The 26,394-nt window shown below is 43.1% G+C and overlaps 1 protein-coding gene across 1 annotated transcript in view; it reads left to right on the plus strand.

Annotated features, from left to right (window-relative positions):
- LOC130194988 (spondin-1-like) overlaps positions 1-26,394 on the plus strand; it is a 98,205-nt gene that overhangs the window by 23,008 nt on the left and 48,803 nt on the right. The window contains exons 4-6 of the mRNA XM_056416214.1: positions 12,262-12,335; positions 13,150-13,272; positions 13,596-13,744. Coding sequence (XP_056272189.1) covers positions 12,262-12,335; positions 13,150-13,272; positions 13,596-13,744 — 346 coding nt within the window. The remainder of the gene's footprint in view (positions 1-12,261; positions 12,336-13,149; positions 13,273-13,595; positions 13,745-26,394) is intronic.

Below are 26,394 nucleotides of genomic sequence, written 5' to 3' on the forward strand. Positions count from 1 at the left end.
AGAGATGGTTGTCATATTTATATTTGTATTGTTAGTCCTATATGCAGTCAGTTTAATCTATGTAAATTGAGTTTGGGAATTTGGGCTTGTAGAATATATATATATATATACTGTATATTATTTCATCATTCATTTTCTAGACCAAAGAGTCAGACAGTAAAGTAAATACTTCATTTCGTATTATTTTTATTGAACTTTTATTCATCCAGAATGGCCCCATTGAGATTTAAAATGTATTTTCCAAGGGGGTCCTGGCAAAGACGGCAGAATACAAGTTTCACAAATAAAAGTGCATAAACGAGTACCGGGACGAGTACGGTCAGCGTTTGAATAATCCGTAATCCTATCTAGGAATCTGCAAAACAACAGCACATGAATACAACAGCCGCATTGAACGCCGCTTTTTTGTGTGATCACACGCTGCCAAACTTCACTTTGGACCTCGGCATGTTCGCCCTCCGCTAAGCGATGTGCGAGCTGAGCACCTGAAAGGAGTCAACTGCTCCGATGCACTCATCCCTTCTCTGGCAAGCGGAGCATGTCGGCAGCTTTTGTATAAAAAAAACAGCTCCCTCCATGATGCGCTATCTCTCGCTCTCGCTCGTCTCAGTTCGCTTACTGGCACCGGAACTAAGAACTACTTCAAGAAAACAACGAGCTACTTTTCTCCCCGAGGCAGGACGTGTCGTCAGGCTTGCCCTCCTCCTCCACAGTTGGTCCAGTTTGTTTCGCCCCGGCTCTTGTCATTCATCCCGCAGAGCCGCCTGAACAACGTGTAGCCGGAGGCGGAAGGGAACCAGTACTCGTTGTGTTAAGAAATTTCTTTTTTTACACTTTTCTGCCATATTTTGAGCCTTGCTGTATTTTTTAAAAAAAATTAAAAGTTATGCTGATGTTGTTGTGAGTTCATTGTTTTTTGGCTCGATGGACCAACAGGAGTTGTTCCACGTATTGTTATTTAAAACACATTATAAAGCGGTCATGTATGTTCTACTAACTTATTGTTTCAGAAATGACAATACACAGGGATGTGTCTCGTTAAAGGCAGCCAGCTTTTCCTCATCCCAGTCCATTGTCCAAGTTTTATTGAGCTTTTAACATCACCACTCACCTTGGGCAAAAAGGGAGGCGGTATACAACTTTTTAAGAGACTTTTTAAAGAGTTCAACCCATGACTAGATCATTTTTTAGCAGTCAGAAGTGTTTTGCATACAAATCTAGTTTTAAATCTGCTCTTCGATGACATCTTTATTGGTTCAAATAAAGTTAAAGCTTTCAACATGCACAATAAACTACTATTTATTAATAACTCAAAGATTGAATCTAGATCTGTAATTGGTTATCTGAGAAGGCTGACCAATTTTTGACAGCCTAATTAGAGTTCACAACATGCATCTACACCCTGGAATTGAGATGATATGATATGCTGATTATGAATCAGAAACAGAAATAATAGGTGAAGCTAATTACATTTTTCACACCTTTGTTTTCATACATGATTTTCAAAATTTACAATTTGGCCTCTTTAATTTGTAAGTTCAACTGGAAGCATTGTCACCGCCGACTAAAAATGAGCAGCCTGCTCATTTGACCAAAATCTATTTTTACCGATGTTGCTCTTTGCTGGTAGAAATGTGAGTGTTAATGATTAGTGAATCCGTATGTTATTTTTATAATTTTTTCTAAACGACTGTCCTAATGTGTGACAGAACAGATGTTGTGTTTCAACAGTTAATTTCTCATCAATGCTGTTAAGCAGAACTATGTTGGCGGGTCACCGTGTGAGCTAATTATACACACGTAATTCCTGACGAGAGAAAAGTGAGTGTGTGTGAGCAGAAACAGGGTGAGAGTGTTTTTCCCAATCTTAAGTGCTGCTGTCCTGTTGATTACTCCTCTCCTGGTCTCGTTATCAAGCCTACCCCTTAACGTTCCTCCTCTCGCTCCGTCAATGCCCTCCTGGGGCCGTCTGTTCCATCACATCTTCACCTCGCGCCGACCTTCCAAGGCCAATCTTCCACTCAGTATTCAGCAAAAAAGTTTGACAGCGAGACTCCGGGAAAGCGGCTTGACGAACGCCATCTAAATGGTTGTACCTAGAGAGAGAGAGAGAGAGAGAGAGAAGCCTTTCTGTATTGATCACAGCGACGAGATTATTTCAAGTGGGCTCGGCTGTCGGGAAATCCAGCCGCCCGGGCAGCTGTTTGATGTCAACTGTGAAAGCCCACGAATAATGAATACCAAAGTCAACTCGAGCCCAGATGAATCCATTCTCTCTGTATCGCTTATTGTTTTTGTGGGGCAGCAAGTTTATCAATGTGACGCTGCAGTACCTGACCTGATTTACCAAAGAGTTGTGTGGAGAGTCATGCTCCCAGAGGAAGATTGCTCATGACCCTAAGGGCTGGTTAATATAGCGATATCGATACCATGATACGAGACCAGATATCATGTTTGATTTTTTTATATTGTAATATTGGAGAAAGTGTTGTCTTCTCCTGGTTTCAAAGAGGCTGTGTTTAACGTAGCAGATGTTCTATCACTTGCCTCCACCATTATGAAATCATTTCTGATGATTATTCATTAAATTGTCTCAATACTTTGTGAAATCACCACTGGTAAAACCCAAGATTATTATACATTTTTTGATTTCAAGGTATTTGGTCAAACATATTGTGATATTTGATTTCCTCCATATTGCCCAGTCCAACTTTTGCTCTTATGTGTAGCGTCGAGCAGTGGTGAAACTTGACCGTCAGACGTGGACCTTCTATGCAGCATCCACCATTTGTGAATATCTTAGGCGAATAAGCAAAAATGTATCTAACTATCACGATATTATGTTTTGTGAAACTCTATATATTCTCAAAAACTATAATAAAACTTTAAATAAATGTTTTCCATGCAAAGATTGATTGATTGATTGATTGATTGATTGAATTTATTTGTCGTTTGCCAGAGTACAGGTACAAAAGCATCGAAATTGCAAGAAAGGGTGGATGAAAGATTACAGCATAACATGAGGGAAGAAGGCGAGAAAAAAACACCAACCCCCCGACTATGCCCCGAGAGGGGTACAGTGTGGGAGCAGGAAAAAAACACCTTAGCACATAAGCACATACATTTTAGACATGACTTGCAACGAGTAGGAAGGGGGGAGGGGAGGTAATCCAACAACTGGGTGATCTAAGCCCATCCATTGGGGGCAGAAGGTAACCAGCACCGACAAGCAGCCAGCCGGTCCGCGCCAGCCACAGCGCCAGCCACAGCCAGGTCCGGTCACACTGGGGTAAGAAGCAGGCGAAGGCGTGGGATGGGGAGGGGTAGTGAATGCAAATCAGTATATTGAAAGTTCGTGTGTGCGTGGTCTGGTATGTCGTCCTCCCCCAGGCCACAACAGACAGAGTTCACAGTCCGCAAGATGGTCGTTGCCATGGAGATAGCCTTGAAAGGTCCTGGGAGAAAACAACCACAGGTGTCTGTGGATAGGGGGAAGGGAATGAGAGAGAGTCTCGCTTCAGTGATCTTCGGGGGAGTTGTTGTTCCAGTCACGGCCTTGGCCAAGGCCCGTCCTGGTAGAGGGAGCCGAAAGCAGATAAGATTGGGATTGTTTGGTCTTCCAGTAGCTGCAATTCAATTTTGCGCACCCACTATTCCTCCAATTTCCTCCCGTTTGCCAATAGGATTTCAAATCGATCCAATTTCATTTGCAGAGCCGTCAGCTTCTCCACGATGTTGTCATTCTGACGGTTTAATGCCAAAGTCTGAGTGCCAACAACTCTGCCCAACGCGTCAATCATGTCGGGCAGCCTTAGGGGGCTTTTAACGGCTGTCACCGTTTCCTTAATTTTCCGATAAGCCAGGGCAGCGCCAAATCCAAACAGCAGAAATCCTGTAATCAAAGTTCCGAATAGGTAGATGTCTTCTACGTCCTCCACGGAAAGGGCTGCTAGGCACAAGACACGCCACTTCCCCCACGCGTCCATCGTGTAACCAGCAACCCACGTCCCGGCAGGACAGGCAGGTTCCCCCGAACCCGAGCTTCTCGTCGAGAAGATGGTGTCAATTGCGTAGCAGACTGGTTTAGATTGCACAAAATGTATTGATATGATGTGGGATGTTACAGCGACTGATAAGGGCACAAGTAATGCATAAACTCAGATTTTATGCACATGCTATTGTTTTCTTTGTTATATAACAGGTTTGATTAAAATAAGGTTTCATTTAGTTTCATTGCATTAGTTGTAATTATGTTTTAAAGTCTATCAACTTGTCCTCTGTTGCTGCCTCGTGACCAGGTTGCCATTGTAAATGAGAAGTGATTCTCAATCGACTAATCTGGTTGAATAATGGTAAAATAAGAACATTTAACATTATTGTGCCCCTGTATCAAGATACATATCATATTGCCAAATCAGATTCTTGCCAATAGACATCCCCAATTATAAGACCTTTGCATCTAGCACCATTATCAATACTTTGATTTATAACCTAATATCTGGAAAACTAAAGGCATCTCATCATGTTGGAAATTAGCAAACGGCAGCATGCTAACATGCTAAACTAACATGCTGAACATGGAAAACCAATGTGCCTGCTGACGTCAAACCGTACAGCAGGGAGCAACTGTTGTTGCACTCACTGTTTATACTTCCATGAATTAGACTCAAAAAGCCCAGAAGACGTGATTCTTGCTCGCATCCTCCTACATTAGGCAAGACCATCCAACAACCAATCACCCTCATGCTTTTTATCCACATTTCATCAAGGTATATGATCCCAATTTGCAGTGGAAATGGAAAGGTTAATTTGGACTTTATTCGGTCAATGGTTTTTCAGAACATAATTAAATTTAAAATGAGAGGTAATACTTTTCCTCAAATGGGTTTTTGATTCATTGAAGGCCCTCTCTGAAATGCTCCACTGTTGGCCAGTCAAAATCTCCCCTTGAACTATAATGATTACGCTACTCACCAAGTTTGAGTTGGCAGCTAATCCGACAGTGGATGTTAAAGGGCAAGTTTTAGCTCCTCTTTGAAGACGGCGCTGTGCGTTCATTGAAAAAGCAGTATTTTAGGGGCTGACGATCACATTGCCAACCTCAAAGTCTAAGGAGAGTTAAATAAACACAGTGCAATGGAAGAATTATACAAAAATACATTAAAATGTGAATCACCCTTTTGATAATCATTAAAGTTGAATTCACCTTATTTTACTTTACCTTTAAAAAAAAAAAAAAACGTATGCTTTCAATTCCCAACATATTTAACGAAAATGTTTGAGGAGTACTTTTCTTACAGAAATCATATTTTTATATAGGAAGGAATTCTGCATAATTACCAACAAATATGTGTCACTCAATTTCTTTGTATATGTGTAAATAAATAAACACAATGAAACAGGATGAACAAATTCTGTTTCTTTTTTTTGTTGTGGCACAGTAACTTGAAGTGGGCTTCCCTCCACTTCGGTGCTGTTTATTATTGCAGTCTGGCGCACTTGTCATGGAGGATGGAAAATCTGATCTCATGAAGAGTCACACAGCTGCATATGTTGGCGCTCCTGTCTGGGGAGCTCCCGAATATCATGGGAGCGCCGTCCAGGCCCCTCAGGGTGCACACAAGAGACGTCAGCCGACATGGCGCTGAGAAGTGGAATATATATAATGCACGAGGCGAGAGATGCTAACGGAAGCACGTTTAATAAGAAACCTGAAGAGAAAGAGGCGGGGGGGTGGGGGGGGGGGGGTATCCATCAGTATGGCAGGTCGGGAACAAATGGGAAAAATATATATTTCTCTGTTTTAAGTAGGCTATGTCAAGATTAGCGTTTGTCAGTAAGACACCTTTTCTCTCCCACGATGGCCGACGTTTGCATTGTCGTGTACATTTGCTCAGTGTTTATTCAGCGTCTTCGAGGGCATCTGCTTTGCATGTGGCCGCCAATCATGAACTGTAGTCCAGCAAATGCCGGTGGGCTGACAGCGCCACGGCAGCTCGACGGGGGCACGCCACTTGAAAGGAACAGTCAAGACAGCGAAGGGAAGTCTCCAGAGAGACGCGACAGAGAGGCTTGCTCCACGTTGAGAGTCCAGATCTCAAAGGGAGTCGAGAGGGGAAATGGAAAAAAGTAAAGAGTAGCGATCGAATCTCGCTGTCGGGGGAGATTTTGATGTCGTGAGCTGCAGGCGAGACGATGCACTCTGTGATGAAGCCAAGTGGTTTGGTGACGTTCTGTCTTCTACGATTCATGAGTTATTGGTGTTAAACACTCCCTTGAATCAACAGTGTTTAACGTGTGGTCATCAGCATCACCACGCTGATGAATACAAGATGGAGGACAAGGGAACGACAAGCTCACCCACGAGTTCCCCCTCTGGTAAATACTGTTGGTTCCGCCCAACACTGTTGACGTTGTTCGCGGAGGCAATCCCTCGATCATAGGTATGATCTGCATTTTGAATCGTCATTGTTTTTGTAATGACAAGAGATTAAATGAGTCGTTGTCATGTAAATAAGCAATCTATATCTGTTTGTCCGTTTGTATACGTGTTTTCTTTGTGTATTTCGGGAACGTTCATCTCCCCGTGTTAAAATGTCAGGTCCAAAAAGACTTTCCATGCCCATAGCTAATTTCTACGTTCAAGAAAACTGCGCAAGGGGTGAATTTCCGGCCTCTGTACTAGAAGTAAAATAAGAAACACATGAAACTAGTACCAAACTGTGCAGTTCCCCTCAACTCCACAGACATTTTCATTTTCTTTTGGCATATTTTTTTTGTTTTACTGTTTTGGTCAGAATAAGGCCACTATGCACTTCCTGCCAAACCACTTGCATCAAGTGGCAGAAAGACAACATACTGGAGCGTTTTCTCAGGCTAAGTTGAGACTGTAAATGAGTCATTTATTTCTTCTGGATTTGTAAAAGAGCAACTGTTTTCGTACACATAAAAAACTTTATAAGGCGATGATACATTCATGTTATATTTGCAATGAGCTCCACTGCCTGAATGAAAAGTCAATAATTGGAGGTTTTAAAATAAATACTCGATTCATCGCGGCTGCCCTGATTTTAAATGTGAATCGCTGAAAAAAATAAAATGTCATTCAAATTAATGCCTAGTGTAAAACCCATTTTTTTTATATTCAGGCATCTTAAAGAGGATTGTTATAGCTATAATGGAAAATGTCATAATGTGAGTGAGCAACTCAACACCGACGATTTTTTTGATTAATGTGAAGTTAATGAAACACATTTCAGAATCGAACTCCACTGCTATATATATAATACATATATATTAGGGCTGTGAAACGATTACAATTTTTAATCGGGTTAATCACAGGTTTTTGTGGATTAATCATGATTAATCACAAATTACCGATATTCTCGGTATATTTTGTGAGAACATAGAGATTTATGACAAAAGACGGATATATACATTTATACATTCTTCTATACAATGGTGCTGCAACTCAGCAGTTATTTAGCAGTTTTCTTCCATATGGAACATTAATACATCTTCATCTTAAACAGAATGTTTAACCCTCCTGTTACCTTTCGGGTCAATTTGACCCCATTCAATGTTTAATGTCGGTGTTCTTTGGGGTCAATTTGACCCCAGGCTGTTTTTCACTGTGTCAAACATATAAGAAATATCAACTTTTTTATTTATTTAAAGGGCTATTTAGGTAGTCAACAAACAAACATAAAGTACCTCACACTTAAACTTGGGAAGCAATATTAATTCTAATAATTTTCTGGAGGTTTTAATTGCTGGGGTCAAATTGACCCCGAGGGTAAAATATGTTAGTAAATGTAAAGGTAACAGGAGGGTTAAACAGAAAATGTTTCTCTTGTTTGTCAACCATTAACTCCACCATGACACAATCTAAAGGCCTCTAGTCTTCCTCTAGCAGCTGCTGAGGCAAACTGACTGTGTGGGTTTTCTTCATGAACTGGGCCGTGATGAAAGGGACGGCGGGGACACCGCTGCAAAGCTGAAACCTCACCGGCCCGGACACGGACAGGTGGACAGATTGACAAGTTACTTTTTTTTTGCTCGGTCCCGATGCGCGCGCACGGAGCTCTGTGGCACGCGAGACGGAGATCGATAAGTGTTAACGCGACGCGAAGAGACAGAAATGACATGCTGCTGTGGAGATACGATCAACAACAGACGTTTAGTTTAATAAAAGAACAAAGACGTGCTATAGAGAACATGTCAGGGGCGGGCCAATCTTTTAATGTCATGCGATCTACCAACACTACGCCGCGATCGACTGGCAGGTCGCGATCGACGTGTTGAGACCCCTGATCTACAGGAAGTAAAAGTCGTAACAAGGTTTCCGTAGGTGAACCTGCGGAAGGATCATTACCGATGAACAGCACGACCGTCTGCATGAGAGCGGACATAGTTCAGATTGAAGTGGTGTATTGGAAGCTCATTTTGCAAGTGACTTTTTTTCGTCCCGATGTGCGCGCACACGCCGGCATCCGAGCTCTGCGGCGCGCGAGACGGAGATCGGAGTCGTGTTAACGCGACACTAGAGACAGAATGACATGCTGCTGGTTAGAGACAACCAACAACAGACGGATTGGAAGCTCATTCTGCGCATGCGTTAAATGCGTTAAAAAAAACCAACTAGTTAAACCTGGAATTGAATTAACTGAGTTAACGCGTTATTTTTCACAGCACTAATATATATTAAATAATCAATGACCTCTTTGGGACCAGAGGGAAAATCAGCCAAGTTGTTGGAACTGGCTTCATCCCACACATGTCTCTATTACTGTCTGCCTTCTCAGTGGCCACATTTTCAGAATAGTAGACTGATGCACAGATTGAAGAGACACGTCTGGTAAAGATGGGGTGTCTTAAATAAAGACAGACTATAGCTTTAACTGTCGGTGTCTATCATATTTTATTGGAAGCTCAAGGTGAACAGATGGGAAACAAACATCTTTCCAAATGGCCAGATGTATTGTTGGATTTACTGATGGATTTATTTGATATCTAAACCAGCTGACCATTGGCCTCATTGGAACTATTAAAGAATGGACTCAGCTCAATAATTCTGTTTATTTCCTTTTTTCTTCTCAATTTCATGCCCAAGCAGTCAACCCATGTTGCTGGGTATATTGCACCATTCAGCCTCCGTGAGATTTATCGGAGCAATATAACAGATAACTCCTACTTAATGGCGGCAGTCCTTCCTCTCTCTTGACAGTCAGTGTTGCTCAGCTCACTTTTCATACATCTCTCTGAGACGAGAGCTTACTGCTGTGGCACAAAGACTGCTTGTACAAAAATACTAGTTATATAATTGCTACATATTTCAAATACATATTATGCAGTATTTTTTATGATATTCTTACAAAGCAAAAATCAGCAACATTTTAGATATTTATATAATAAAAGCTTGCTTATATTAATCCTTTGCCACAGTCACAGTTGAGATGTCTGCTGTCCACAAAGTTTGCTTCTACTGAACATATTAATTATAAATTGTAATTTGGGGACAGGCCATTAATTGCTTTGAAAATTACAGGTATAATTATCACCTCAAAATTAATATTACCTGAAGCTACTGTACGATATGAGGATACCATGAATCTAATATAATGTATTCTCTCAGGCCTACTTTGGCAGTGGAATAATTAGTTATTCATAATTACCTTTATTTCTTTTTGAGTCAGGCCTAAGTTCCCTCCCTTTTTCTTGGGTTTAGTTAACATAGGGTTGAGTAAACATTGGGGTGAGGGGATATAGGGTTGAGGGGATATCTGATTATGGGAACATAGGGTTGAGTAAGCATAGGGTTGAGTAAACATAGGGTTGAGGGAACATAGGGCTGATTGGACATAGGGTTGAGGGGATATCTGGTTATGGGAACATAGGGTTGAGTAAGCATAGTGTTGAGTAAACATAGGGTTGAGGGAACATAGGGCTGATTGGACATAGGGTTGAGGGGATGTAGGGTTGAGTGAACATAGGGTTGAGTGAGGGGATATATGATTGATTGAACATAAGGTTGAGAGAACATAGGGTTGAGTGAATATAGGGTTGAGGGGTGATAGGGTTGAGTGAACATAGGGTTGAGGGGATATATGATTGAGTGAACATAAGGTTGAGAGAACATAGGGTTGAGTGAACATAGGGTTGAGGGGGGATAGGGTTGAGTGAACATAGGGTTGAGTGAACATAAGGTTGAGAGAACATAGGGTTGAGTGAACATAGGGTTGAGGGGAGATGGGTTTGAGTGAACATAGGGTTGAGGGGAGATAGGGTTGAGTGAACATAGGGTTGAGGGAACATATGGTTTAGTGAACATAGGGTTGAGGGGATATATGATTGAGTGAACATAGGGTTGAGTGAACATAGGGTTGAGGGGAGATGGGTTTGAGAGAACATAGGGTTGAGTGAACATAGGGTTGAGGGGAGATGGGTTTGAGTGAACATAGGGTTGAGTGGAGATGGGTTTGAGTGAACATAGGGTTGAGGGGAGATGGGTTTGAGAGAACATAGGTTTGAGTGGAGATGGGTTTGAGTGAACATAGGGTTGAGGGGAGATGGGTTTGAGTGAACATAGGGTTGAGTGAACATAGGGTTGAGCGGATATATGATTGAGTGAACATAGGGTTGAGGGAACAGGGTTGAGTGAACATAGGGTTGAGGGAACATATGGCTGATTGGACATAAAGACTCCCCTCTAGAGTCGGGGAGTCTAGGGTAGTGGTTCTCGGCCCTCTTATAGTGGCTCTCAGTTGCACTAGCATCTGTTTATAGTGGCAACCATTTGTTACCTGGACATGTTTATAGACGTATTTCTCCTGTCTCTGATGTGTTGATGTATTTATTTGTTTCCGGTTATGAGAACAACAAGTATAAAATGTGTTCACTCCATTAATCAAACTTATCTGAACATAAGGTTGTTTACATATGTACACATACATACATGACTAAATAGTATATATATATATATATTGATATGTTAACTAGGTAGTATACATCAATAACAAATAAATAAAACAAGGTATAGTACCAGCCTGTGATATAATCATCAGTGCTGCAGCATACACACAACCATAACTGAGCATAACCACACGTATGCTACCTTCATTTATTGTCACTGTTTTGCACATGTAAAGGTTAAGAGACCCTTTGTCCACCCCCAGCTGCTACAGATTCTGATCCATTTCAAGCTTCTGCAGATCTTTCTTTTTCCTTTTCTTTGCAGCAGTACACAATATCGCAGGGCCAGAGTCCACATGTCAAAAGCAAGAACTGTACAACCAGCTTTAATGCTATGAGGTTATGTCAGAACACACATTTGAACTGGTAATCTTTGGTATAGTGTTCAGAGTAATATGAAAAGATAAAGAGCTTTAAACAAATTGCATCCGAAGCAGCCACCTTACAGGCTGCTAGCATTCATCCACAACAACGCAGAACACCTCGGAACTGTTTTCCCATGCAGAAAAAGGAGATGTTAGGTCTAACAATGTAAAATATGGTATGTGAATGCTCCAAATCACAAAGGTAAGATATTTTAACTTAAGAAAATGTAGGTACATACTTACATAACTGTTTAAATGGAATATAGAAAGTACTGGGAGTGTATGCAACACTATATCAGTGGAATGTAAAACTATTGCAAACGTTTTGTTGAAGTATTGCAGGGCCTTATTCCTGCTGCCTTAAATTTGCCGACTTTTTTTTTCACCTCAGAATTTCCATAGGAGTGGCTTCACACAGGGCTTTACAGCTATTGTCTGCACAATGTATTTCCCTCTTTACTGAAGAGGTATGTAACCGCCTTCGGTAAAACAACCTATTTTTCTGGGTATGGTTTCCTTTCCAGACATTATTACTTCATAAGTTAGAATTGGGGTCTTTCAGCGGTCTGCGCAAAGATTTATTTTCCTGCTTCCGACTTTAATTCCCGCTCTGCCTCTCCTTCATGTCCGTGGGCTTGATGGCTCCGTTACATGTTGTACTGCTGCAGTGCGATTGTGCTGCGAGGTCCTGAGGATACCTGCCTCTGATAACCTGCATCTGAGAAAAAGATGTGGACTCTGCGTCCACTATGAAACATCAGGGAACTCATTACCTTCCAGCTCTCACCTAGGATCACATGGATCAGATATTAAAGAGAGAAAAAAAGAAAAAATCCACTCCACTATAATCCATTTAATGCACTTTTTGCACCTCTTTGACTATTCAACTCGTAATCTCTCATACTTTTTTACTCTGTCTCCCCAGGGCCAGTATTGTCCAGAAGAGAATCATTTATTTCCAGGACGTAGGCTCTCTCACTATTCGTCTGTGTGAGAAAGGTAATGACAGCTGCCCGTCATCTCTTCCTTTCATCCTTGACCGCCCATCATGGTGCCATTATCCCTTGTTCCATCTGCTGTTACATCCCCCCCAGCAGCTCCCAGCCTTTCATACCTTGTCTGAAAAAATATATATCTGAGGCCGACATAGGCAGTGGTGGGAAACTGTGAGGACTACGAATTATGTATCTCCTGGGAGATGATGTTTTAAATATTCCTTTGTATTTCACAACGGAGCAGCTTTTATGTAACCTGTGATAAACACCAGACAGACAGCAAGGCGACGGGACTCTTTTAACTCCGAAGCCATCGTTAATCGTGCAATAAAAAAACAGGCAAAATGTTTCAAACGTCATCTCTCCCCAAATCAAGCCACCCGGCCTCCATTTGCTGACATATGTCAGGCGCCGCCGATGTTTGACTCTCCATGCTATAACTTAGATGTCGAGTGAGGAACTTCTTCCGGTTAATTTGGCGACACATAAATATTCAAGTACTCTCCTTGACCTATCTTTGCAAAATTTTGATGGGGCCAACATTTTAATATTTATGAGTATGCGTCAAAGCTAATATGTCATTTATATACTAGTTTATTCCCGGTATGTTTGTTATTGTGACATTCTCACTGGGTCCAAATTAAAGTCATTTATCTTGTAATTTATGCCGGTGTTCATTTATGTCAAAGCTCGCACACTGGCCAATCACTGTTTGCCTGCTAGCTCCTGAACTCTGTTTCCGATCAGGTATTTGGCTGGTGCATTGTCTACCCTTAAACGTGTCTGTTTGTTCATGTGCACGTCCCGCCCCCCTGCAGAGCGTGTGTTCGGCGAGGCCACAGAAGCTCCCGCGATGGAGTGCTGCGCCTGCGGAACAGCCAAGTACAGACTCACCTTCTACGGCAACTGGTCGGAAAAAGTCCACCCCAAAGACTACCCGAGTGAGTTCCAACCCCTGACAGCCGGTCAAAAAGTCTGGCTGCTCCACTGGGTTATAGCAAAAAAAGTGTTGTGTCAGAAAATACAAAGTCATCTCTCGGAAATAATAACGTGTAAAGACATTGTTTGACATATTAACCTACAGTCAGCAGCTGGTTAGCTTAGCATAGCATAACAACTGGAACAAGGGAAACTGCTCGCCACTCAAAGCAAACAAATACACATGTTGTGTATCTGTTCAGCTAATATTCACGCCTTGCTTAACTTGCTTATCAGAATTCAAACCACTCAAACCTGAATAATAATTTAAAAAACTGTCTTTTAGGACGAGCCAACCACTGGTCGGCTCTGATTGGTGCATCTCACTCCAGAGGCTACGTGCTGTGGGAGTACGGGGGCTACGCCAGCGAGGGCGTCCGTCAGGTCGCTGAGTTCGGCTCCCCCATCAAGATGGAGGAACAGATTCGACAGAAGGTAGGGTTTTGCATGCCACTCCTTTTTTTTTGATGTAACGGAACTGTTTACATGTCTTTTTCGAGAGTCATAGTAATGATCTAAAACCAAGAGCAGAAGCCAAAAAATGTGGTTCACCAAAAATAATGAAATAGTTGCTCAAGTGTGTAAGTGCGTGTAGGAGAGGACTCCTACAGCTGTGCTTGAGCATACTTGTGTGTATGTGTGTGAGCAGGTGAGTGAATGCTCGGGCCCCGGGGCCAACTGCTAATAGCCACTTCGTGGTATAGACCGGTCCTCCGTCTACGGGGGGGGTGGAGGGTGCTTGGAGGCAGGAACCAGTGGGCTGGTCCTTACAGTAGACATGGAAAGGAGGGTGGACCCGCATGGTCCTTGGGAGTTCTAACCGGACCGCCGCGGGGTAAATTACTTTGAGATGGGGAACGTGCCGATGAACCTGGGCGCCAGCTTGCGATACTCCAGACGAAGGGTCGGACGAAGACCCTCTGCTCTACCCGGTAGCGAGGAACTGGGGTGCGGTGTTTGTCAGCTGCCCTCTTGTAGCGGTCAGACATCCGAAGCAGCACCGCTCGCCCCCTTCTCCACGTAAGTTGACACCGCTGCACCAGAGCTTGTGCGGATGGGGCCGCAACCTCTCCCATGAGGTCTGGAAACACGGGTGGCAAATACACGTAAACACACTGGAAGGGGGAGAGACCTGTGGCATACTCCACCCAGTTTAGGTGTTGGATCCAGGAGGTGGGGTTCTGGGAGGTCATACAACGAAGCCCCGTCTCCATCTCCTGGTTGTAACGCTCCGTCTGGGGATGGACTTGGGATAGAAACTGGAAGAGAAGCCTGCTGTAGCCCCCATTTATTGGCAGAACTCTCTGCAGAACCTTGCCACAATCTGGGCCCCCCGTCGGAGACTACATCATGTGGGAGACCATGAAAGCAAAAGACCTGGGAGAGCATGATATCTGCAGTCTATTTGGCAGAGGGGAGGTTGGCAGGGGAAAAAAGTGAGCTGACTGTCCGCCTTACCCATGGGTTGCAGCTGATTCTGGAGAAATGTCCCCACTGCAGAACTCAGGGAAGGAGAGGCGGTTCAGGGGGCAGCCATTAGAAGGCTGAGCCCCATTGGTGGCTTGTCTAACCTCACTGTCGATGCCCCAGGTCCCCGCACCTAGCACGCAGGAAGGAGGCAGGATGGAAGTGAGGTCCCTGTGGGCATCCTTGGGCTCGAGCATCCGGTTTCACGTTCTTAAAGCCTGGATGATAAGATAAGGTGTAGTGAAAGCAATTAAAGAACAATGCCCACCTGGCCTGTCTGGAGTTCAGCCTCTTCGCTGATCCGATTTATTTCAGGTTTTTGTGGTCGGTGCATGCTAGAAATGGTTGTCCAGCCCCCTCCAACCAGTGTCTCCACTCCTCTAGCGCCAGTTTGAGAGCCAACATCTCACGGTTGCCCACGCCATAGTCAAGTGAGAAGTAAAGTCCTTTTCTCATAGACTTCTATACAATCCGACTTCCTTTTGCAACTACATGAGTCGGTCCCTGATGGCCACGATGGTAAGTTTAAGATAAATGTATTTCAAAATGGCTCACATTTCAATTACATGGATCGTTAACATGACACGGACAGGAAGATTTAAGGATCAGACCAACAATCCTGTGACCGGCCATACTGAACTACAGCTGGAGGTATAATAAATGGAATTAGTGATAAATTACTCCTTAATATCTCTTTCTATTAGGCCGTTAGAGGCAGTGTTGCATGACATTGAGCGTGCGTAACATAGACGTCGTCAACTGGTTATTCTTCAATCTACAATCAGTTTCTCAGATGATCACAGCGTGCAATAACATTGTGAGAGAAGATTGTATCCATATGGACCAAGCCAATCTCAACATGACACGTGTGTGTTGAGGCCCACAGCATACGGTTGTTTCAGTGCTCCGTCTCCCTCCGTGAGCTCTGAAAGGTGTGTCTTAGCCATTTGCTAGTGAACAATAGCGTGTTGTTAGTGGGCTGTCAGTCTGGTGTGTGCCTGTCAGTTTGAGTTTGGGCTGTTGTGTGGAGACATTAGAGACTGACGGACAGCCCTAACTCCTCTCTTGGCTGGCTCGGTCTGTCTCTGAGGATAACCACCCTGACACAATGGAGACTTCAGCCGGTGACATAGCAGAATGAGATGGCTTGATTGTGTACTGTAGCCTGGAATGTTAGCCATACAGCTGTGCAATACAACAGCTTGATTGTACACTGTACGCTAGAATTGAGTTGTTGGATATTGTAACGGACGGTCTTGTCTTTTAATCGGTGAATCTAAAAGGTTTTGTCAGCCCGCTATGTCGCATTCAGATGGCAAAATATAAATCGAGTTTTTACTTACAATCCAAGTTGGTATTCTAGCTAATATTTCAAGTTGAGATGCAAATATGGACTCACAAATCCAATAAAATAGAATAAAATCACATATGCCATAATTTAAAAGATTTGCTTTTATAAAAACACAAGATGTGAATTCAAGGCAAATAATATTGTTCCAATCATCATTGTCTTAAGGAAAATGACTGATGTTCATTTGTGTATATATATGTTCATATGGTCATGTGCGTATATATATATATATATATATACACTACCGTTCAAAAGTTTGGGATCACCCAGACAATTTTGTGTCTTCCATGAAAAATCACACTTTTATTTATCAAATGAATATAAAATATAGTCAAGACATTGACAAGGTTGGAAATAATGATTAATATTTGAAATATTAATTTTGTTCTACAAACTTCAAGCTCAAAGGAAGGCCAGTTGTATAGCTTCTATCACCAGCATAACTGTTTTCAGCTGTGCTAACATAATTGCACGGGTTTTCTAATCAGACATTAGTCTTCTAAGGCGATTAGCAAACACAATGTACCATTAGAACACTGGAGTGATAGTTGCTGTAAAAGGGCCTCTATACACCTATGGAGATATTTCATTAGAAACCAGACACTTCCACCTAGAATAGTCATTTACCACATTAACAATGTAGAGAGTGTATTTCTGATTAATTTAATGTTATCTTTATTGAAAAAACAGTGCTTTTCTTTGAAAAATAAAGTCATTTCTAAGTGATCCCAAACTTTTGAACGGTAGTGTATATACAAATAAAGTTGGAAAGTGTAAATAATTGGCATTCGCTCGACTAATGCTTTCTGAATTCATTGACGTTACTTATATTTCTTGTATTGTGCCGTATGTAGATTATCTTCAAGAACAAATCCCAAAGTGTGTTTTATGAAGATTATGCATTGTTAAGAACAATTCTTGAATGAGGCCCATTTTTAAGCTTCAAATGAAACAAGTACCTGTAGTAGAATTCTAACACATATAATAATAATGCTAGAAGAAGATCAGTGCCTTTTGAATATAAATAAAGTAATCAAGTAGATAAAGTAAACTTGATCGCCAGTCCGTTGCTTTACCAAACGAACCCGACATAGACGAGCACTTCCCCTTTTCCGCTTTCGCCTGATCTGCAGACGAGAGATCCTGGTTTTTCTCCCGAGTCAGCATGTCACACACATTCTTTTTGAGCTGCTTCTTAACTCTCTTACAGCTCTTGAGCTCAGATGCCTGAGTCTCTCCCCCATGCCAGTTGGAGAGTGCAGAGTTCAAACTGCTGCTTCGCTTCGAGTGTAGCCCGAAGATCAAAGATGGCTGTCTCCTCCTTTCGCTGAGACTTGTGAAGATTTGCGTTGTCGGCTTTTTTTTCTTCCGCAACACCTGCTCAAGAGGAGCCGCTGCTGGTTTTTCCCTGAGCCGGAGCTTTTTCAAGAGGAGCTGTTGCTGATTAAGTTATGTCTTAATGGCTGAATCAGGTTCACCTGGTCCAGCCCCTTGATATGCTGCTATAGGCTTATAGCTGCCGGGGGACGTTTTAGGATGCACTGAGTACCTATCTCCTCTTTTTTCTCTCCTTAAGGATGAATTTTCATCTCTCAATCACACGTTACTAACTCTGCTTTCTCCCCGGAGTCCTTTTGACTTCACGTCTCATGGGGTCATCGGACCCTATGAGACGGTATAGATCCTATCTGCCTGATGGATCATCGAGGTCTGGGTCGTGGAATTCCTGCTCCTGACTACGCCACTGTCCTGTTGAGACTCCGCCCACTGTTGAGACTCCGCCCTCCTCCTCCCCACCGCCATCTGCCTGATGGATCGTGGAGGTCTCCATCGTGGAATATGCCTACTATGAACTATTCATACACTCTGTCATATTCATTGAATGTATTTTAACTCTAAATCTGTCCTTCTGTACACATTACATCTATTGCATCTGTCCATCCTGGAGAGGGATGCTCCTCTGTTGCTCTCCTGAAGGTTTCTTCCCTTTTTTTCCCCCTGAAGGGTTATTTGGGAGTTTTTCCTGGTCCGATGTGAGGTTTTGGGGCAGGGATGTCTATGTGTACAGATTGTAAAGCACTCCGAGACAAATTTGTAATTTGTGAAATTGGGCTATACAAATAAACTGAATTGAATTGAATTGAATTAAGGCTCCCCGAAGAGCCATTCTGAGCATGTGTTCATGTTTCCTCCTCTAATTGCTCCCGAAGAAGAGCTTTGTCTTCTCTCTCCTTCTCCAGGATTTTTTGTTCAGAAGATACATGAGAATCCTTCATCTGGAAAAAAAGAGAGCTGGAAAGAGACATGTCTACAAAATCTGCTTGTACATGTAACACCCGTCCCATGTAGCTATAAGATGATCTAAATTGATAGGTGTAATAGATAAGTGAATGCGCGGTTACCTGTTTTTATAAGTTTATCTAATGGTTCCAAAAACCGTGACTCAAGTATTCTTGAAACTGAATTAACTGGTGGTGCCTCCAATAGAATGTAGGTTTATTTTACTTAGTCCCTTTTATCTTGTGTTGTAATTGTATCTAACCATTTTTTAAACGGTTCGATTCGCAAAATACATTAACTGCCTTTCAACACAGTTTGATATTTATTAACAAATATGCCAAAAACAAAATGATGTGCAGATCCCTACACAATAACAGAACCCGTATAAATGAATGCGTATAAATCCCTCTTGCGGTACCTTAAGTCTCTTGCTTATTGTCAGTGTAACTATATGTAGGCTCTAGAATAATCAGACTAGCAGTGACCATTAATATATATAGTAAACCTACTCTCTCTGTACTCTATACAAATAAGGATCTCACCATTTTATTTGATAATTATAATTCTCCAGGTTTCTAACAGCACTTACAATGCAGAAAATACAGTTTCAAATGGGTATAGGAGTAATGTTTAAGGAGTACATTTCTGTACAATCAGTGGTAACAGTTAGAGATGGACGATCAGGTTTTTGGTGCCGATCACCGATCACTGAAATCAGTATCTGCCGATCACCGATAATACCGATCACCGATCACTGAAATCAGTATCTGCCCATCCGATAATACCGATCACCGATCACGGTGTCGATTGAAGCATTCTATTTATTGTGTAGCATTATTGCCTAGGACTATGAGGAAATACATATATAAAGCAACTCAAACATGAAAGAAATTACCGATTTCTTTAAACATTTAGGACTTTTACTTTGAAAAATGTCCTAATTGATAAATTAAAATTGTTTGATTGCTATTGTAGGGGATTTCAGATATGTATGGAACACATCTGCATTATTAATTTCCTGGAACTCTTGGGGAAATCTATATCCAGGACTTTTCTTAACATACAAAAGTCTGACTTATTTTTATAAACTCTTCCTTGGTACAGTAAAAATGTTTTAATGTTAGCATAATTTAAGATAAATCTCAGAAACGATCTATAAAGATACAAAATCAGTTCATTGTTTACTTTTATATGTTTGTGTATGATTTGTCGACATCTTATTTTGAAAAACGGATGTTGTTTCACGTGGTTCTTTCCGCTAACTTTGCAAAACCGGATGTTGTCACTTAAATCCTTCCGCTAACTTTATCAAAACCCTCACGCGCTCCTGATCGAATGCGTTTACCGTCAGCATCAGTCTATAGAGCGTATTCACGTGACGTCAGAATCTCAATCGCGCCATCTTGGGGTCCCACTTATTAAATGTCAGAAGAAGTTGACCTGGCTATCGTGTCCGCTGTTTGATTATGCGAGAGCCCAGCAACCTCATGTCCTTCTGCATTACCAAAGAAAGATTTCAGCGGTTGGAATTGAATATTTGCAACGCTTTTTTACCTGATTTTACTCGCTCAACACTTTGTGGTTTACCCCTAGTTACCAGCACATAGCCCGGTCACATTCCTGTAAAACAGTTTTCATTTCCGCTATCGACCATGGGACATTAACAAATATTTCTGCGTTATACTTGTTGTGGAAATACCACAAATGTCGGAACATCAAGCGCCCCGTGTCTGGGTTCATACTATGAACCGTAGTCGCACAGCTCCGCCTCCAGGACGAGTGTCTGATGAAGCCGCTTCCAGCTCCTTAAGGAACAGCAGTGACTGTTTGGCTGGCCGTGCTGAGTGCTGTTCCCATGGAGACAGTGTTTTATTTGACCTTGAAATGAATCACAGAGTAAAGGCAGACATCGCCCGACGGAGTTGCCATGTTCATGGCTTCCTCCCAAGTTTCCATCCACAGTTCCTTTTGCGCAAGTGAAAGACATTGATTTTCGCTCGGCGAAAAAAGCAAAAAGAGATTATTGACGAGAGTGTGTCAATGGAAACGTGCCCACAACCCGATGTATCAACAGAATAGTCCTAACGCTCATACGCCGAGTGAAGTCGAAGTAGATGCATGACAAGTTGAAGTAATAGCCTGTCTTGTTGAGCTGATAAACCATATTCTGAATCAGTCCCACATCCTTTGAACTGAAATCGTGTCTCCTTTAGGATATAATGGTCATTTCTAAGGGAAGAGCGGCATACAAACAAGCAAAACAATGCCGTGGTGGGACCCCAACATGGCCGCCAGAGTTTGTTGTGGTCACGTGAGTGAATACGCTCTATAGGGGCAGACATGGAAGTGTCGGCTGAGTTGACCCAGTGATTCAAACTCTGGGGACAGGGACGCCGCTCGGTGCGTGAGGATCCCCTCGTGGACCTCTCACTCTGCGGCCCTCGCGGGGCGCATCGTCTCCGTTGCGGTGCGCCGCGATTGAAACGTCTGATAGTTCTCGCACATGTTACGTCATCTGATCGGCCGTTTTGAGAACGCCGATCAAAACCGATAATGGGAATATCGGCCGATATGGATCGGCGCCGATCAGATCGGTGCATCCCTAGTAACAGTGTATTCATGTAATTGATTATTGATCAGTAAGGCATTTGATACAGTCTGTAGGGATGAACTCTATCTCAAACTGTTCAAAAGCAGGTTTCAATAACATATTCCTGGATTTAGTAATGCATAATATTCATGTGTTTTTGTTAGTAATGTTCAATCGGATTTTTTTATTTTTAACTTCCGTTAAAATGAGAGCTTGTGATAATAATACGGTCTATGGCCTGAGAGTGTGGTTTGAGTGGTTATTTTTAACAGAACTAAAATATACATGCAGTATCATGACATCATATAACACCAGTGGCTAAATATAGAACAGCTTGAAATGGTGCCTTCATATCTGGTGCGGCAAGAGAAAATTTAGCTCGCAGTGTCCCTTGACTTTGGCTCTGAAAGTGAATGGGTGAAATGTGATGCCACATGCTCATTGCCAAGTATTCTTTTGGTCATTTGCTCGTAATTGGCAGAAGGTAAAACAAATAGTAGCTGTGGTCACCATGGAGAGGCTTATCTTCTTCAGCACACATTTAAAAGTGTGCCTGAAGAGAAACACAAGTCAAAACACCTCAATGCTGACAAGCCGCGTGGTACCCTCCAACCAAACCTCGACTCAAAAATCACCACATTTAATGAAGGGTTTCCAGGACAACAAGATGCTAGCTTATCAACAACAACAAAAGCTTTTTTGTGGTATTTTTTCCTGAGGAAATGGCACCTGGTCAAGAACAGGCTTGATTGGATCACCACAGGAGGTTAAGCAGAGGATTATACCGAGATATATTATTCTATTCCAAACTGGTTTCTGCACAACAAACCACACGATTAGGATGACATTTTTTATTTTTTATTGATAAAATAACAATCTTGCCATTAACCTCTTTAAATGTGTAATACAAGCATCTTTGAGGTAAAGGTATGAAGTCAAACAGGCCATAATTCCCCCTCGATCTAGTTTTTATTGCTGTTTTTTTAAGTTTCTCCACCAAATTGAATTTGAAACATAACATTGTAATTTACCAAAGTTGAACGCACCATAAAGTATCCCGATGGAACTCGGTATGTTAGCTCTTTTAGTCTAATTTGTTGTTCACATTCACAATGTGCCATTATCAGGAACCAGAAAGCATTAATGGCCAACTCCCATTGGCATCATTTTGACTGAATATCCGCCGATTAAACATTGTCAGTGCCGTTTCTTTTGGCACGCCATGATGTAGTAATCAAGGTGTAATTGTGTGATTAATAACCGAGGCGACACTGTGCCAGCTGGCCTCTTGGTGCCAAATTACCTTCTGATAATCAGCAGCCTGATCCTAAGGTGATTATTATTCATTATCATTGGAAACAAACTATATGTGTTCACCACCACCACCACCACCCCTGCATCATTCAATGTCCACTGGTTTTTGTGTATGTTCTCACATCTCTTCAACCCTCTGAGGGCGTCTGAGTTCAGGCCGGGCGAACATGGAAGTGGCAGCTGTAAAGGTGGGAAGCCAACATGGGTCAGTAGTCCTGGTCTTAGCTGAGAATCCCAACCATCCAGCTGGAGCAAGAAGCTGTGGTGATGTGTGGACAAAGCCTTAAGACCAACCGGAGCCGACCTGCGCTCCCCTAACTAACACAGGCAGACAGACACAGACAGGCGGACAGACAGACAGACGGACGAGGCCCGAGAGCTCTCACCGCTATGATGCGAGTAGAAGCCAGAACATCTCTGTCTGAGAGAGGCGCCTCGTCAAACTTTGTCCGCGCTGTCGGAGGCTTCTTGCCGGTACTTTCTGTGAGCAAATATTGAGCCACTGAATGGGGTGTTGACTCAGCGCCCCGCTCCATTTTACCAGTGTAAACCAAGAGGCATGGATTTCTGCTGTGTGCATCACTTAAAAATAAAAAAAATCCTGACCTAAATCTGTCGTCTCTCCTGGTAGTTTTGAAAAACTTGGACATGGAGGGAGAAGGGGGGGGCTGTCCATCAAAATCCCCCATCCACCACCTGCATCTGTGTGCTGGAGGCCCGGCCCGGCTGGACAGGGGCCCGACATGCACAAGCTTGTGGAGAATATGTGTAATGAAGCCCCGTTTAAAAATAAAAAAAAATTGCTCCAGGCAAGTGTTCATACGCCTGACGCACTCCAGCTGAGAGTCACGGCCCTGACGGCCCTCTGGATGCAGACCCCTCTGGATGCCAGCAAACAACGACGTAGCGGAGGCCAAGTTTGAACGCGGCCGCGATCCTGAGGTGCTTTTGTTGGTTCACCGAAGCTGTCAGAATGAGGTGCGCAATCCTTCGCACGAGTAGATCCCATGCAAAGTCAATGCGCAGATGTGAATGGTTGCAAATGACGCACATTTTCTCCGGGTGGCGCGAATGACGCGAATAGTGTGAAATATTTCAACTTTGGCCAAACATTTGCCTGACGCTGAATTTGCAAAAGCCAATCAGCATTGGTGAATCTAACTGGCTGCCGCTACTCTAGTAGCTCTGGAAGGGGTCGTCATTCAGACGTAATGGGTGAAAGTCACCGAGCTGTGTGAGCCTACGGGTGATGATATGAACCCAAACACGTGGGCGTTAGGTGTTCCCACGTTTGTGGGATATCCTCAACAAGCATCAAGCAGAACATTTTGGTTATTTCTTCCATGGTGGATGGAAACTGTTTCCACGGAGAAAAGCCACAGAGATAAGCCACGCCCCCTTCCCTCTAAGGCGTGAATGACGCGATTAAACCACAACTTGTCGGGCGAGTAAAGCTTTTGGTGTAAATGCAGCATTAATTCAATTCAATTCAGTTTATTTGTATAGCCCATTTTCACAAATTACAAACTTGTCTCAGAGTGCTTTACAATCTGTACACATAGACATCCCTGCCCCAGAACCTCACATCAGATCAGGAAAAACTCCCAAACAACCTTCACGGGGAAAAAAAGGGAAGAAACCTTCAGGAGAGCAACAGAGGAGGTGTAATATATGTAATGTGTCCAGAAGGACAGATTTAGAGTTAAAACACATTCAATGAATATGGCAGTGTATGAATAGTTGGTAGTAGGCATATTCCACGATGGATCAGGCAGATGGAGGTAGAGAGGAGTGGGCGGAGTCTCAACAGGGCAATGGCATAGTTGGTAGTAGAGTTGCTGGTGGTTTTTACGCGGCTTGGCTACCAGAGCTCATTTTGTATTGGCTAGTTAAGAAAGGACAAACTTGTATTTGACTTTTTTTTTTTTTTTTGTCACCTGCTCTAGAGAAACAAAATCAGCTGTGCATCTCAACGGTCACACCGTCGGCTCGGAGGTCGGGGGGGGGAATTTTTTTAGACTCGAGCACTTTTTTTAATGCCACGGCGCACTGACACTGAAGAACAAATGTGAAGCTACCTAATTATTAGTCCCCGTGAAATGCCACACGCTCTCAAGCAGGTGTGATCCCACGGGGAAGCGAAATGTCAAGAGCGGCGGACCCGACTGGCCGCTGGCATCGGCTCTAATGTGGAGAAGTGCAGTGACAGGGGGGTCTCGGTCAATTACATTTTAATGAAGCTGGCGCCGAGCTCTCGGTGATGGTGCGCGTCCACAAATCTCAAGGTCTATCGCAGCCGGCTGATGTACTCTGCTCGCTTATAAAAAAAGGATTTGTCAGTAGGGTGACACTTCCTCCTTTTAATATTTCCTCCCTTCACGCATCGCACAGCGGGACGGTTCGGGGGGGGGGGGGGGTGAGTGCTGCCCGCCTGCCTGTTGTGAAAAGCCATTTAATGTTGGATGCTCATGTGCGGAAACTTAACATGTTTCTTTAGAGAGAAACTGTCTTTGAGCGCCGTATAGGGAGCAGTTAGGAGCTCACTGTTCTCCTTTTTAAAAACAGGGAGACAAAGGGAGGCAGGAGTACAGAGACCACGAGCCACGAGCCTGACCGCATTTCGCCCCGGGGCGAGAGGACCCATCAGCCGATATCGCTCCTCTGTTACAAAGCCACTTTTTTCTTTTCCGTCACAAAGTTTCAGGCTTGTGGGGTTTTGACTAAAAGAAATGTGAAATGTGTCACTGCGACCTTCTCTGTTCTGGGGGGGAGGGGGGGGGGGGCATCGATCGTAGCAGAAAGTGCATCGGTGGCTGTTGGTCTGAGGTTTCCTCACTCACTTAGTCTTCTTCTCCAGAGAGATGTTACTTTTGCACTTTGGGCTTTTTTGAAAGGCTGGGTTGCTCATCTTCTTCAAGAATTGCGTCCCAACAACCAATCACTGACTCAACTTCTCTGACCAAAGAAAAGGGAAAAGGTCTGTTATAAGCCTATCAAATCAATTTATTTGGCCCAAATGTGCTTCCTACATTTTAGTTTGTTACTTTTTGTTGCATCTTGCTTGTCGTTTCTTTTTCCCTCCTTCTCTCCTGCCTCCTTACTTTGATCCTCCAGCCTCCCAAGTAAAAATGTCATTTTTTTCAATCCTTCCTTCATCTTCCTTGAATTTAGTTCACAAATCTGTTCCACTGCATAAACGGGTGACATTAAAGTAAACATCCTTCCCTCTCTCTTTTCACCCGTCTGTCTTTCTTTCCTTGCATGCTCCTCCTCCCTTCCTCCTCCATCCCTCCACTTCACTAACTCACTGATTGAAATCGCTTCAAGAAAACCCCAAATTAACTTTTTTCCCCCTTTTTGCTCATGTTCTTCTGAGTGTATCTGATTCTTCCTCTTTTTCTTGACGGTCTCATTTTTTCTTCCCCTCCCATTCTATCTATCTCTCTACTCTGTTGTTGTGGTTGTTGTTGTTTTTTGTGTGTTTTTTTAAAGCCCTTATTTCAGATAGATTGTCAGGGGAAGGATGGAGGGTTAGGAGGAAAGAGAGACGTCAGGGTGGGGGAAGAAGAGCAAGAAAGCTATCCTTCACTTCTCAAAACACTTCACAGGAAATTGCGGCAGACATGCTGCAGATAGACGGGGGCGGACGGCCGCGCACACACACACACACACACAGTTTATTGCTTCTCGTCGAAGTCCGGATGGCACCACTAAAGCAGAGAAAGGAACAAGCGCTCTAGTCTCCCCTCCCAACCCCTACCCTCCCACCCCTTTCCCACGGCTGACACCTGTCAGAATGAATGCTTAGTGATTTACTTCCCCTTAGCGCATCTCCGCGTGAATGTTCACAAAACCGCCGGCGCTCTCTCCGAGACGAGGCATTCCTCCCCGACAATGCATTTTTCATTTTTTTTTCTTCTTTTCACTGCTCAAAATGCCTCAGCGGGGGAAATTTCCTTGCGGCCGGTTTGGTCGTTAGCCAACGTGGCTGCTGGACGTGTGCACAGTGAAGGCGAGTGGTGGCATTTCACTCTGAGGGAAAGTCATTTCAGTTCCTCCTGTCATTCTTTTTTTATATATATA

This window comes from Pseudoliparis swirei, chromosome 6 (genome assembly GCF_029220125.1).
Source record: "Pseudoliparis swirei isolate HS2019 ecotype Mariana Trench chromosome 6, NWPU_hadal_v1, whole genome shotgun sequence".
In the NCBI taxonomy this organism is placed as follows: Eukaryota; Metazoa; Chordata; class Actinopteri; order Perciformes; family Liparidae; genus Pseudoliparis; species Pseudoliparis swirei.